Source organism: Pteronotus mesoamericanus, unplaced genomic scaffold (assembly GCF_021234165.1).
Source record: "Pteronotus mesoamericanus isolate MK-2021 breed Mesoamerican mustached bat unplaced genomic scaffold, CSHL_Meso_final scaffold_54, whole genome shotgun sequence".
Taxonomy (NCBI): domain Eukaryota; kingdom Metazoa; phylum Chordata; class Mammalia; order Chiroptera; family Mormoopidae; genus Pteronotus; species Pteronotus mesoamericanus.
The window spans coordinates 1,623,738-1,638,111 of NW_026555321.1; the positions used below are offsets into that span (position 1 = coordinate 1,623,738).

The 14,374-nt window shown below is 44.2% G+C and overlaps 1 protein-coding gene across 1 annotated transcript in view; it reads left to right on the plus strand.

Moving 5' to 3' along the window:
- The window catches only part of SCN11A (sodium voltage-gated channel alpha subunit 11), a 70,099-nt gene that overhangs the window by 15,400 nt on the left and 40,325 nt on the right, over positions 1-14,374 (plus strand). The window contains exons 4-12 of the mRNA XM_054595501.1: positions 833-961; positions 2,229-2,323; positions 5,925-6,098; positions 6,858-6,915; positions 7,969-8,110; positions 8,693-8,890; positions 9,680-9,853; positions 12,408-12,537; positions 13,499-13,737. Coding sequence (XP_054451476.1) covers positions 833-961; positions 2,229-2,323; positions 5,925-6,098; positions 6,858-6,915; positions 7,969-8,110; positions 8,693-8,890; positions 9,680-9,853; positions 12,408-12,537; positions 13,499-13,737 — 1,339 coding nt within the window. The remainder of the gene's footprint in view (positions 1-832; positions 962-2,228; positions 2,324-5,924; positions 6,099-6,857; positions 6,916-7,968; positions 8,111-8,692; positions 8,891-9,679; positions 9,854-12,407; positions 12,538-13,498; positions 13,738-14,374) is intronic.

Here is a 14,374-nt window from a genome sequence, read left to right on the forward strand (position 1 = left end):
TCATCCTTTTGCATGTGGGCATTGAGCTTTCCCAGCACTGTTGAAAAGACTGTTCTTTTTCCATTGAATAGTCTTGGCACTCTTGCTGAAAATCACTTGACCATATGTGTGAAGGCTTATTTCTGGGCTTTCTATTCTATTCCAATGGTCTGCATGTCTGTTTATATGCTAACACCACACTGTTTTGATTACTTTAGCTTTGAGATAAGTTTTAATATAACAAAGTGTGAGACCTCAAACTTTGTTCTTTTTCCAGATTGTTTTGGCTATTTGTGGTTCTTTGAAGTTCCATATGAATTTCAGGATGTATTTTTTTATTTCTACAAAAATATCATTGAGATTTTGATATGGATTGTATCGAACCTTTAGTTCACTTTGAGTAGTGTGAACATCTTAATGGTATCGTCTTCCAATCCACAAATGTGAGATGTGGAAAGATTTAGGTTTTACCCTTGTGTTTTACTTTTTTTATTTTTTTGTCTTTATCCCCTTACATAAATCAGAGGGCCAACTCTAGAAAAACAGTGACAGACTACAGTCCCAAGTCTTAGGATCCCATGTTTGCTGAAACTACTCTCAAGATTATGGCTGTGAAGCTAGGCATTGTAAAGCAGTTTTACAACTTTACCAACAGGCCCATTTGTCAGAAATTCTAACTACCAGAACTTGCTCGAGAAGCTTGCCTGTCTGAACTCTGGTTTGCTAAAGACCAGCATGCTAAATGTCATTGAAATGGATAAAACCCAATCAGGGCCAGATGAGGCAGGCAGGCTCTCTGCTTTTTATAATCACTTATTGTATTTCTTCTTGTTCTCAATGATTTGCTTTGCAGGTATGTCTTCACTGGGATTTATATTTTTGAAGCTTTGATAAAAATATTGGCAAGAGGTTTTATTCTGGATGAGTTTTCTTTTCTTCGAGATCCATGGAACTGGCTGGACTCCATTGTGATTGCAATAGCGTAAGAATGTTCAAGATTTTTATACAAGAGACATAGGGTGGGAAAGAAGTCCCCTTGGCTCACATCAGGGCTCTGTGTGAATCCATGTGAGTGGCTAAGTGTGGTCTAATAATGCCTGGAGCTCTGGGTGCAGTGTTGGTTGGCCCTGAACAGCACCATGCAGGCAATCGGCCAGATACCTCCATGCACAGATTTATTTCTAGGCCAACCCTCATGCTCTCATTCCTTCAGCTGTTTATTCACCAAACACTGGCCTATAATGAGCCAGGTTCTGTGTCAGATACAGTGGTCGTGATAATGAAAAAACAAACAAACATACCTCATTCTCACCCTCTTGTAGCTCACAGTCCAGACAGGAAGAGAAACAATTAGCGACTATTACAATCTGGTGGGTGAGTGTTAGGCTAGGAGCTGTGCATGTATCGGGCAGTCAGGGCAGGTATGAGGAACCAAAAAAAATCTTTAGCTACTGCAAGGTCACAAAGAGTGTGTCTCATGTTGTCTTCTAGAATTTTTATAGTTCTGGCTTTTATGTTGAAGACCCTGGTCCATTCCAAGTTCATTATTGTATATCTTGTATATTACATGAGGTGAGAATTGAAGTTTTTCTTGAAGGAAAGGACATCAATTTGGCATCTGAATGATGAGACAGAGTCAGAAAATAAAAAGCAGGAAGAGCAATGGTCTATCGCCAGCAAAGTAATAATAAACCTAACATTAATTAATTTGTCAAGCTAGCCATTAGTTTAAGCACTTGCATATATTGCCCTATTTAATATTCACAAAAGCCCTTTGAAGTAGATGCTATTCATTTCAAAGTTTAACACTTGAAGTTCAACAATTGGGTGCTCTTCATTATTGAAAGGTGGTATAGTGCAGTACTGAATAGTGTGCGCCCAGGAGACAAACCACCTGTGTTCCTTCCAGGCTTGGCCTTATAGTAAGACCTTAGAGAAGTGCATTGGGGCCAGTCAATAAACGTTTCGATTACTTTATGTTACTCATGGATGTAGCCACAACTATTTCAAGGAATTCTCACCCTTGTCCACATATGAAGATTAGCTGAGAACAGCCTCCTGTACAATCTATGGTCCATAGCAATAGAGAATGATATCACGAGACCCTGAGATGAAGGCGGGCTTTGGAAGGTGAGGCGCCAGATTCCACCTTTGTGCACAAAGGCTGTGCTTACTTCTGCCTTACGGAGGCATGCAGTGCAGCCACAGGACTGAGAAAACCCAGGCTTCTCCTGTGCTTTGTCTCGTAGGTTTCTGACATACAGTAAGGTCCAGAACAACGGTCTGTCATCCCTGCGTACCTTCCGAGTGTTGAGAGCTTTGAAAGCAATTTCAGTAATTTCTGGTAAGTCCCTCTAACTTTCACCATTGGCTCTTAGACTCTTAGTGGGAGAGAACACTCTTTTATATTTAAAATTTCTCCAAATGTCGTGTAAGCCAAAAACAAACAAACTCTGCTTTTACTTTTTGTTTTATTGTTCAACAAATATGTATTGCGCAGGCACTATCCTAGCTGCTTGGGATAATATATCAGTGAGCAAACACCCCTGCCCTCAGGAGTTTACGGTCTAGGCGCGGGGTGGGCAGACGGACCCTAAGCCATAACTATAATTAATAAGTACATTATCTAGCATGCTAGAAAATGATATGTGCCATGAAAATCAAAAAGGAAAAGTAAGCAACGTGTGGGCTACTGGAAGTCACAGGGATTAGGGAACCGGGTTGCAGTTTTCAATAGAGTGGTCAAGATGGGTGTCGCTGAGGAGGGGAGATGTGAGCAGATATGAAGTGGTGACAGTTGCACAGGCAGATGGAAGGTAAAGAGTGTCCCGAGGGTAGGAGACAGGCCAAAGACTGGGGAAGAGAAGGGATTCAAATGAGGCTAAAGCAGACAGAGTGAGGAGCCAGGTGGTGGAGGTGGGACCGCAGAGGTAAAGGGGAGGCATGCGAACACTGGGGGTACTGGGGCTTGGCTGTTACATAAATGAGAGCCATGTGAGGGCGTTGAGCAGAGGAGGTGCATGACCTGACTCAGGAGGGCGAAGGTAGGAGCAGGAAGCCCAGATATGAGGCGTGGTAGTCGCCATGGAAATGTGCCGCTCATATCTCCTGCTACAGGGTCCATAGTTGACTAATGGTCCCCGCTGCCACCTGTCTTGATTCAGCACTGCATTCACGTTCATGCCAAGACTATGCTTTCCTACATGTCAGAGACACTGTTCCTGAGGGATATGGAGCTCCCCGCTACTGGGGGACTTTGGCTTAGGGGCTCGACAGAAACCTTGGGGAGACCGTCACATCAGCACTAGTCTGCCGCTCGTTGTGCCCAATCCTGCTTTCTTCCTGCTCTCCTTTCTCAGGTGACAGCCCTGGGTCACAGTCCGAGGCTCTCCCTGCCAACTCTACTTCTTCCCCTTTACTCTTCACAGGCATTTCGCCCAACCAATCTTTTGCAATCTGGTTCCATAGTATCTGCTTTTCTGAGAACCTAAACCAACACGAAGGGCCACTGCCGTAACCCAGGCAAGAGATGGTGGTGCTCCCAGGTCAGGCGGTGGTAGAAGAATCGGCGGGCAGTGGTCATGTCCTGTATAAATTTGAAGGTAGAAGCAATAGCATTTCCTGATAGGTTGATTGTTTGTAGTGTGAGCAGAAGAAGAGAGTCAAGGATGGGTCAAGGTTTTTGGTCTGAGCGACCGGAAAGATGAAGTCATCATTGGCCGAGACACGAAAGGTCCTAGAGGTCAGGTTAGGAGTTCCTTTTGGACCTGTTCTGTCTGCGATAGCTGTGAAGCATGCAAATGAAAGTTGCTAGTGGGCAATTTTATATGAGCTGGGAGTTCCGGGGAACAATCTGAAATCATGAGCCTATAGATGATATTGAGAGCCATGAAATCTGATGAGATCACCAAGAGAAAAAGCATAGATGGAAAATAGAAGAAGACAAAAGTCTGAGACCCAGGGCACGCAACCTTAAAGGGGAGGGGAGAAGAGAAGAAACCAGGAAAGGAGATGAACAGGAGCCACAGTAAAGTAGGAGGGAAGGCAAAGGTGGTCTCCGGAAGCCAGGGCAGGAAGGCAGTCAGTGAGTCAAGGAGGAAGCCAAGGGTGGGTGGTGAATATGAATTCCAGTTTATCCAAAATGAGGTGATTATGGTACACTCTTCCTTTCCTTCCTGTTTTCTCTCTTTCCTTTACCAAAAAAAATCTTTATAAAAAATTCCTGCTCTGAAGTCCTTTCCCACCTCTCTTCTTTCTTTCCCTTCTAGTCTCTTCTATTAAAGACAGCTCCGATACCAAAACTACAGGCAATTTGGGTTTTTTCAAATAAAGCAGTGGGTTATTTTTAGAAACTCCAGAAAAGCAACTACACAGTGATAAAGAAACTGGCAGTCAGAGGGCACTTATATGGAATTTGTCTCTCCTCCTCCTCCTCTTCCTCTCTTGCAAGGTGGACCTGGTTTCCAAGGTGGATTTGGGGGGTTTCTGCGGGAGCTGAATCCCTCATACTTTCATATACACTCAGGCAGTCACTAAGTAGCTTTACCATCTCCTTCATCTGGACTATAGTCTCCCTTTTGACTCATGAACACATGAGATCCCTGGGTACTTTTTAGAAGTAAGGGTGTAAGGTAAAACCTTTTACGGGATTGTGTAAAAACTATTCAGGAATCACAACCATCTTCTTTCTTTCAAAACTTGCTTTGGAGAAGACTCAAGCCTCTTTTAGATTAAACCTGGGCTTGGATGAGGTTGTAGTAATTTCTTGTCTGGCTGCAACTGGAGACATAGTGAATATCCCAGCTTGGCCTCGAGGCTCCTCCCCAGGTGGCATCACACTTTGTGAGAAGGTCATCCACTGAGGGCTGCCGCCGCCTTGTGTTCTCAAGTCTACTGTTCATGGTTCATGCTAATCAACTGAAACTTTGTCAGCATGATCCCACACACTGCAGTTCACATCTGGTTGTTTATCTCTCCAGCTGCACGGAGGGCAGGGTCTGTGGCTCAGCGGTGTGCTGGGGCTGCCTTGTTCTGGCTCCCCAGCAGGTTGTGCTCGTCTTTTTCCAACTCTGCATCCAGAGATGTCATGCTGGTAGCTTGAAACCAGCTGGGGGTGGGGGGTATGTGGCGGGAGATGGGGAATCTATGTTATGAGATTCAGCAGACAAGGAACTCTGTAAATGCTCTAAATGAAGAGTTTCCCAAGCCCTCAACACCCACTTCTCAGGGAGCTGATTTTAAATATTTGCCAGAACACTGTAAGATTATGTTATTTTTTATGGAACTTTGGCAGCCTAACAGTATGCCATGGACACAGTAGCTGCTTAGTAAACATTTCTTGAATGAATGAAAAAAAAATCTTATATAACTAGTAATCTGAGTTTTTTTCCTAGGATGTCCTCATAATTTGAGTCCAGACAAAGCTCCTCCTTCCAGCTTCCTGCCCCCCAATTTAGCTATGTCTCATGACACTTCGTGCACCTTGTGGTAGGTAGTGACTACTAAATGTTAAATACAACTCTGGCTCCTTTTCTAGGGTGGCCTCACCCTGGCCTTAATGATACATGTGACCCCCCACCCCCAGATGTGGAGGTGCCTGCACAGCTGTCACAAGTTATTCCTGTATCTGTGTGACATGTTTCTGCTCAAAGTCTTCTCATTTGCTCTTCAGAGCAACCCTGTGCCAGACACAGGGCAGGGATGAGGAGGCCAAGGCCTAGACATGTGGAACACTTTGATGATACACACTTCTAAGGCGCAGAGTTGGAACTAGAATTCATGGCATCAGTCTCCCAGGCCAGGCCAGCTTCCAATTCCGACCTACAGTCAGACAGCTTCGGAGGCCTTGGCTGCCCTCTCCTGTGTCTGCCCCTTGCCTGTGTCTGGTGTGTGTGTTGTGTGTGTGAGTTGGGGCTTCTCTCCACACCTGTCCTCCTCCTCCTCAGGTCTGAAGGTCATTGTGGGTGCCTTGCTGCGCTCTGTGAAGAAGCTTGTTGACGTGTTGATCCTGACTCTCTTTTGCCTCAGCATCTTTGCCCTGGTAGGTCAGCAGCTCTTCATGGGAACCCTGAACTACAAATGTGTCAACAAGACCTGTGGAAACACCAGTAACTTTGACGGTAAAAACCCCATCTTTTATTTCTTAGTTTGTGCAATGTTGACTTTGTTTTATCCCCACTCATACTATCTACATGTGTGCATTACAGTATCTTAGGCACAAGGGATGACTTCATCCATCCAGGGTTCTCATGGGGGCAGAGGCCTTGTTCTTTGGGTTTCTATGGAGAAAGAAAAGCCTAAAGTCACACCCACAAGAACAATGTCAGCTCCCATCCTTTTCCACAAAGAGTTCTGCACCCTTCTTTGACATGTTTTCCAGAAGTCTTTAGAATACCTGGATTTGACCAAAGCAAACCAGCAACTACCCAGCCCCTAGCCCCGAGTATTTTCTCCAATGTTGTCACTTCTCCTTATTCTGCACCTTCTCCACACTAAGACCAACCCTACACCAATTTCATGTGTGCTGAATCTCCTGTGGCTATACTTTCTCCATGTCTGTCTTGGTTTATGAGCTTCTTGTGGGCTGAGTCTGTGTCCAACTTTCTTGGGGGGTTGTCTCTACTTCAGTTTTATGTCCTGAGAGGAAACATGATTGGTATGTAACTGCTTTCTCCTTCTTCTCCTTCTCTTCCTATTTCCTCCCCCTCCTTTTCTCTTGTTCCTCCCTGAATGGCTTAGACTCCAGTTCCTCGCTGGACACCCACTTTATCACTTTAGAGGGCTCTGAACAATCTGTTTCAAGTATAACCTGGTATGTTTGCTATTCTCTTTCATTTCAGTGATTTATTTTTTATCTGAATTTATTATTTTCTTCTCAGATTCGTGCTTTGAAATGAAAGATTCCGAGTTCAAATTGTGTAGCATCTGGTCGGAAGGGTAAGAAGCTTATATTCTCCCTTTTTTCCCTCAAGCAGAGCAACTTTAGACCTTTTAGTCATGTGGCAAGCAGTATTCATCTAATGATTTGTGGAAGTCAGTGATAATAGTTCTCAAACAGTATCGATTATTTCATATGTCTAAGCAAGTTTACGCATGCGTTATTAAATTAAAAATTATCCCCAAGTGTTTAGAGCAGCTTTCTCCCCTGAGTTTTGTTGAATTTGTAACTTATCAGACACCAGCTGAACATGTAGTAATATTTTGACTCTTGGGGAGTGGATATTCAAGACTTTCAATGGTAGGAAATGACGTTATGATTGAGAGCCCCATGAAATTCTTGTTCCCCGTTCAGTGGCATAACCCTGGTGCAAGACTACCTGAGCACGCTTCTTCTGTTTGCTGATCTGTTGACCACCACTGCCTCTAGTTACATACATAGTTGTATGTGTGTTCATACACACTCATCCCAGCAGCTGGTAGCTATCTGGCCCTTTTTTGTCCTAGGACATTAGTGGTGAGATTTGTTGAGTATATTTCAAATTAAGATAATATGCTAAGTGCTCTGATGAAATAAACTGTGTTCATTCCTCAATAACAAATAGATATCAAGGGCTACAGTGTGCCAAGCTCTGTATTAGGTCCAAGGAACACATGAATGAACAAGGGAGCTCTGTCCTCGTGAGATGACATCTTGCAGTGAAGAGGGATGTAGAGTAAATCCTTGAAAGTGTGAGGAGGATTATAAAATACCGAGATACTAAGAGAGATAACAGGGGTTGTAACCCTGTCTGTGAAAGTAGGGAAGGCTTTTCTGATGCCACTTGTGTGGTGGCCACAGGTTCAGATTAGGTCAACTCACAAGATGTAGTAGGCTTTAATCTAACACAAGGTTTACTGAGCTCTCTAGAGGCCACTCTACAAATAATGTCTTCACACAGGCCTTCTGGGTGTGAGCCAATGGCTCTTAGAAGAACCAGTGCCATGGGGGGAAAGGGAATATGGGCTATAGGGAATGTTACTCTTTCTCTGTTCCTTTGTTTCCATGTCTAGGACTTGCTCCTCTCAATATGTATGCATGCACACCAACACGAATCCTGACTATAACTATACAAATTATGACAACTTTGGCTGGTCTTTTCTTGCCATGTTCCGGCTTATGACCCAAGATTCCTGGGAGAAGCTTTATCGACAGGTTATTTTTTTTTAATTCTCTCTCTCTCTCCCCTACCATCTTCCCCCCTCACTCTCTCAATATATCTATCATTTGTTTATAACCTACCATCTATTCTTTACCTTTGTCATCTATTTTTCATCATTAACAATGGTACTGTTACATTATGCTTTAGAAATTCTATTAGAAACATCAAAAAAGTTATGAACGTGATATACGGAAGAATAGTGCATAAACACCTCTCTTCCTAGAAATATGACACCTCTCCAGGTTCCTGCCCGCCTGAGGTTCCACCACTAGCACTTCAGTTTTCATAAAGCATTGCTATCACTCTTGCCTTTTTAATTTTAAAATGCAAATACTGTAGGGGAAATTATAGAAAATTCACTGAGACTTGCATGGGAACATATGGATGTTATCTCCTTCCTGAGAGAGAGGGTATCAGGAATCCCTGGGTGACTGGGGAGGCTGTAAACGATGCTGTGGGCAGCGGGGCCAACTAGTGCTGGGGAAGACCAATTTGTACTGTGCAACTTCTGCTTGAAGTGATGGCTACTCCCGTGTGGAAGATTTCCGATGCCAGTGTGTGCTCTGTCCTTGCAGACCTTGCGTACCTCGGGGCTCTTCTCAGTCTTCTTCTTTGTGGTGGTCATCTTCCTGGGCTCTTTCTACCTGATTAACTTAACCCTGGCTGTTGTCACCATGGCTTATGAGGAACAGAACAGGAATGTAGCTGCTGAGACAGAGGCCAAGGAGAAGATGTTCCAGGAAGCCCAACAGCTGTTAAAAGCAGAAAAGGAGGTAGGGGCTCCTGGGGTCCGAGAGTGGGCTCTGCTTAGGGGGACTCCAGAAGCCGTGGGGTCTGAGGTTCAGGCTGCTGCATGAAGCTTGGTCACGGCTCTCCACCTACTGGTGCTTGTCTGGTAATTTAAACCCCTTGCAGACTGGCTCTGCTGCTATTGCTCACTAAGATGTCTAGGCACAGGGCTATTAAGACCAGGAAACCCTGTTTAGTTGCCCTTTGGTCTTCTGAACCTTGGGCCTTCTAGGACCGATTCTAAAGTGCTGGCTATGTGGTCAATAATGGTGGTTCTAGAGATAACAGCCATGATTATCTCTCCCTTCTTGAATTTCCTATCAAATATATAGGCCATTCTCATTGTTTTCCTGGTATCTTTACATTTTTCCAGTTCAGTTCTAAGATTTTCAGGGAAGGGACCATATTTTATATGCTTCTCACCCTCCACAGACACTTTTTGGGGGAAATCTATTGTATGAGCTTAATAACTGCATCACAGGCACAAACATTTATTGAGTGCCTGGCACGTACTGAACACTGTGCTCCGGGTTGGTGACACAGAGCTATGAAAAAATCCACCCTGCCTTTGAGGGCTGCACTTTCCATGAGCAAACGGGACATGTTCTCAGGCATATAATGACAATGATAGCATCCTGATTAGGTGACAGGCAGTCTACATGGTACAGTGCTACCAGAAAAGAGGAAAGAAAACTCAGTAAGGTCGAGGTGATTTGCAGTGTTTCATAGGGAGGTATAATCTGTTCATTAATTAATTTTGTTCATTCTCTAAGGCTCTGGTTGCCATGGGAATTGACAGAAGTTCACTTAATTCCCTCGAAGCATCATCTTTTTCCCCAAAGAAGAGAAAGCTATTTGGTAATAAGAAAAGGAAGTCCTTCTTTTTCAGAGAGTCTGGGAAAGAACAGGTTCCAGGATCAGATTCTGACGAAGATTCCCAAAAACAGGTAAGTGTTGGCCAAGGAATTAATTATAGGCCAAGTTGTCAATATAATTGAAAGGATTCATTCATTCATTTACTCATTTATCCACTCACTCATTTCCACATCCTTTCTTTCACCCCTGTGTCTATTCAATTACCCACTTATTTACAAACCTCTATTTAGAATGTTGACAGTGTTTACTATCTGCTTGACCCTGGGGTAGGTCCTGGGGATGCATGACGTGTCTAAGACAAACAACTAATGACGAAGACACACTAAAAAGGAGGCAGTTGCTATTCAGTGTGATGACTGACATGATGATCACTGCGGGAGAGCAGTGTTCCTCCCAAGCAAACCCTGAGATATTTGAGTGCAAGGAGACTGCTTAGAAAGTGATACCAGGAAGCACACGGAGAAGGGAGAGAAGTGATACCTAGAGGAGAGGGTGGCCAGCTGAAGTGCATTATCAAGCCAGTTGCCTCTGAAGATACTTGGAGTTTAACCTCCCTGGACTGGGGGTGCTAGAATATTTATATGCCAACTTTGGTCCATTATTGGTTGCAAGATTGCTGGGGTCAGGAGAGATTAATTTTTCTGTATTTCTGATTTGCTGTGCAGTAGGGCAGAGGGGATTTGGGTCACCAGAGAAGGCCCTTAGTTAAGGCCCAAGGACATATGGGTGGGGCCAACAGCAGCAACTGCTTCAGATAACCAGCCCAGGCTTTGGTGGGGGCAGTGGGGAGGGCAGTAGATCAGAAAAGAGTTCCAGAGGAGGCAGTGGCAAAAGGAGGAACTGAACGCTACAGGAAGAGAGGACAGCACATGCAAAGGCAAAGACCTGGAAGCAAAGGAGAACAGGAGCACATGACCCTGTAGAAGACTTGCTGGTGTGTGCATGTGTGTTTGATGAGGCTGGAGGTTACGACAGGTTGTAGTGGTGAGATGGGAGCCCATCACAAAGGCCCTTCCAACCAAGCTAAGGAGTTTACTCTCTTACACCAAGATCAAAGGGTTAAGCAAAAGAGTGACATGACCAGATTTACAGTTTTTGAAGAGAGGCGATTGGAGGAGGGCAAAACCAGAGTCAACCCACTGAGAAGCTGCTGCAGTAATCGAAGTAAGAGGTGACAGTGGCTTAAACTATGGTTAGAGTTGGGAGGATGAAGAGAGGTTAACAGATTACAGTGATTTACAGAAGGTAAAATTCAGCAACTGACCAATTGACTAGATGCAGAGGGTAGAGATGATGCTCAGTTTACAGCTTTGCTGGTTGACTCGATGGAGGGTAATTTACTGAGACAGGAAAGGAACTTGTTCTGGGGATGTTGAAGATGGCAAGTTCAGTTTTGGACTGTCAATTTTGAGGTACTTATGGGACTTCCAAGCAGAGATATTGAGTAGTCAGCTGGATATACAGAAATGAAGTTACAGAGGGATGTGCAGTAGGAAAAAAAAGCTATTCTTATCATTAAGGTGGGGGATGTTTAAACATGTTTTAATTGTGTATAAGGAAGTCAGAAACGGGGAGCATGTTGAAGATACAGGCCAGGGAATCATGGCTAGAGCCATCCCTGAGACAGGAGGGAGATGAAGTGGGCAGCAGGTGCGTGTGCATGCCTGAGGACAGGCTGGGGGGAGGGGGTTGGGGGCCTTTTCTGAAGTAGGTGGACCGACCTTGTCCACTCCTGTGACCAGTTCTCCGATGGAGCAGCAGAGTTGGGAGGTTTCTTTGCTGTCAGACCACAGCATATTGACGAGATTGCAAATATTTTTTAATATTTTGAAGTTTCTCCTTGTTCCACACGACAAGGACCCAGACACCTAATATAAAGTGTCTTTCCCCTTTGATTAGAACAGGGAATAGCTATAGAAGGATCACAGGTTGCCTTTAGAATAACTTATCACAGAGGAGTTGTTCCCTCTGGGGCTCTGGTTGGTCAGAACTTTTGAGAAATAAGTCATTATGTATACTCGAGTTTCCTGGATAACTGAAAATTTATGTTTTTTCATCTCTAGAGAATTTAGAATTGTAGGTAAGGTAGAGTCAGTAAGCTCTTGGGCACAGCCTGAGAGAGTGCTTGAGGTTTAGTACAGAGATTTTGTGATATTTATTTTGACCATTCTTTTCAGTTACTAACTGTTTCAAAATTATTTAAGCAGCCATTCAAGGCACTTTACTCTCTGGCCCCAATTCACCTTTTTAAATTCATCTGCCCCTCACAAACATTGCTTCCAAATTACATTTTTGATTGCTTTCATACCCTGAACAATTTGTTTTTATAAAATATTGTTTGCTTTTGTTGACAATGAATAAATCACAGAGAAAGAAAAATTTCTCTAGGTAGGCCTCTAAAAATGTACATACATAAGAAATATGAGTGGACAAACCATCTTTCTTTTATTTATTAAACATGAAATATGAAAACTAAACATTTATTATGCCATGGTGTTGAAATGAGTCAACCTTTATAATATGTTGAACATCTTTGCTGTATGTGGCACTGAAACTCAGTAGTTGGGAAGTTTTGAGGAGAGGCAGTATCCTCCCTCAGAAGGTCCACCATGTCCTCTTTTCCAGCCACACCTCCTAGAGCAAACCAAACGACTGTCCCAGAACCTGTCCGTAGACGTCTCTGAAGAGCTTGGAGACACTTTTCAAAGGCAAAGGGCACTGAGTGCTGTCAGCATCCTCACCATCACCATGCAGCGTAAGTTCTGCCTCCAGCCCAAGGAAGAGTCCTCGCTTCAGTGCTGTCCTTCCATTCTCCATCTCTTCGGCAGTGTCCCGCTCCAGAAGCCCTCTGCCACCCACTTGTACTTCTTGCAATTTCCCATGTCTTTTTGGAGCATGTGAGCAAAGTGGTATGGAAGAAATGGGTCTTCCACGCAGGCCCACCCTGAGCGCTTGGGTAGTGTGGGGACTAGTTAAATAGGACCAAGAACACAGACGGAACCTCTTGATTAGGCCAGGCTGTCATAGGAGGTCTCAGTGACAATGACAATCAGCCAAAGAAGAGAAGACATAGAAGTTTCCCATAGGTGGCAGTTGCCATTGAAGTTAGAGTCAGGAATCTGGTGTGGACAACAGACCTGTGTAGACAGGCTGGGTCCATGTGATGGACCTAATTAACAGCAGGTAACAGGGACCCAAATAAAGTGTTGGTATTCAAAAGAAGGACTCAAGTTCCTGCAAGGAGACTGTCTTATGGGTTGCTTAGCACTTTTGTGCCTATTGCATCACCTCATTTGTCCTGCATGAGTCCCTGAAACGGTGCCAGGGAACTCAGAGGTGCTTTCTGACCTGAACTCAACCAGCTGATAGAGTGCCAATTGTCTCAGTGCATATAGATGTTCCTGTCTGAACATCGCCCCTGCCCCTCAGCCCTGGGAGCTCCTTTTGCCTCTGTTACAGCTGTCACATGGTCTGCCTTTGAGTGAGCATAACAAGGGCTTGTACCTGTCTCTCCCATGGGTTCCCAATATAAGTATAAAGACTTGTATACAAGTAGTTGACATGGTAAACCTTTCTGGCTCCACAATCAGTGCCCTTCTTGATGTTGTGTCACAAGAGACCCCAGGGAAGAGGGAGGAAGGAATGCACTGAGGCAGAGAGCAGCCAGACTGGGTCAGAGATAGTTCCTCAACTGCTCTTTCATTCTCCTTCTCCAGAACAAGAAAAATCCCAGGAGCCTTGCCTCCCGTGTGGGAAAAGCCTGGCAACCAAATACCTCATATGGGACTGTAGCCCCCGGTGGGTGAGCTTTAAGAAGGTCCTGAGAATCGTGATGACCGACCCCTTTACTGAGCTGGCCATCACCATCTGCATCATAATCAACACCCTCTTCATGTCCTTGGAGCATCATGGCATGAGCAACAGTTTTCGTTCTATGCTAAATACAGGAAATTCGGTAACTTTAGGTTTTTTTAAAATGTGAAGCGTATTTCAAACTTTGAATTTTCTCTTTCAAAGTCTATACTTTTTGTAAGTGGCCCAACCTAACCTAGGTCTTTGGCCCCTGAAGTGGAGTAGTGGAAAAAAGATGACTTTTAGGATTTTGTGTTTACCCAGGTCAGTAATTTCTCATGGACCCTGTGTTGGCCCCTCTATTATGTTAAAGTGTCTTTTTAGTCATCTAATAATGACTAAAAAATCACCCAGTGGTAAGCCAGAGGCAAGTGACATCTTAAAATGTCAACCGTTTGGGATAATTAAGAAAACATTAACCATGGTCCATGGTGATACTCATGATGACATCATTTGTCACAAAATAATGTGACATGACTGCTATTACTCGGTATTACTCCCCTCAAAGATGGCTCAAGGCCAGGCAGCTGTGGAGGATTTTCTTCCCAGGAAAGGGGTGTCTGGAGCTGGTGGGGTGGAGTGGGGGCAGGGTTCCAGACTTGAGCCTGCTTCAGTGTGTTCCTCCTTGGATGGATCTAGACTCAGTTAAGTTGGGAAAACTATGAAAAGAGAGTGGATTTTCCATAGTTCCTGCAGAAGGCATTTTTCCCCCCACAGGAAAATTAGTCTCCCAAATATCA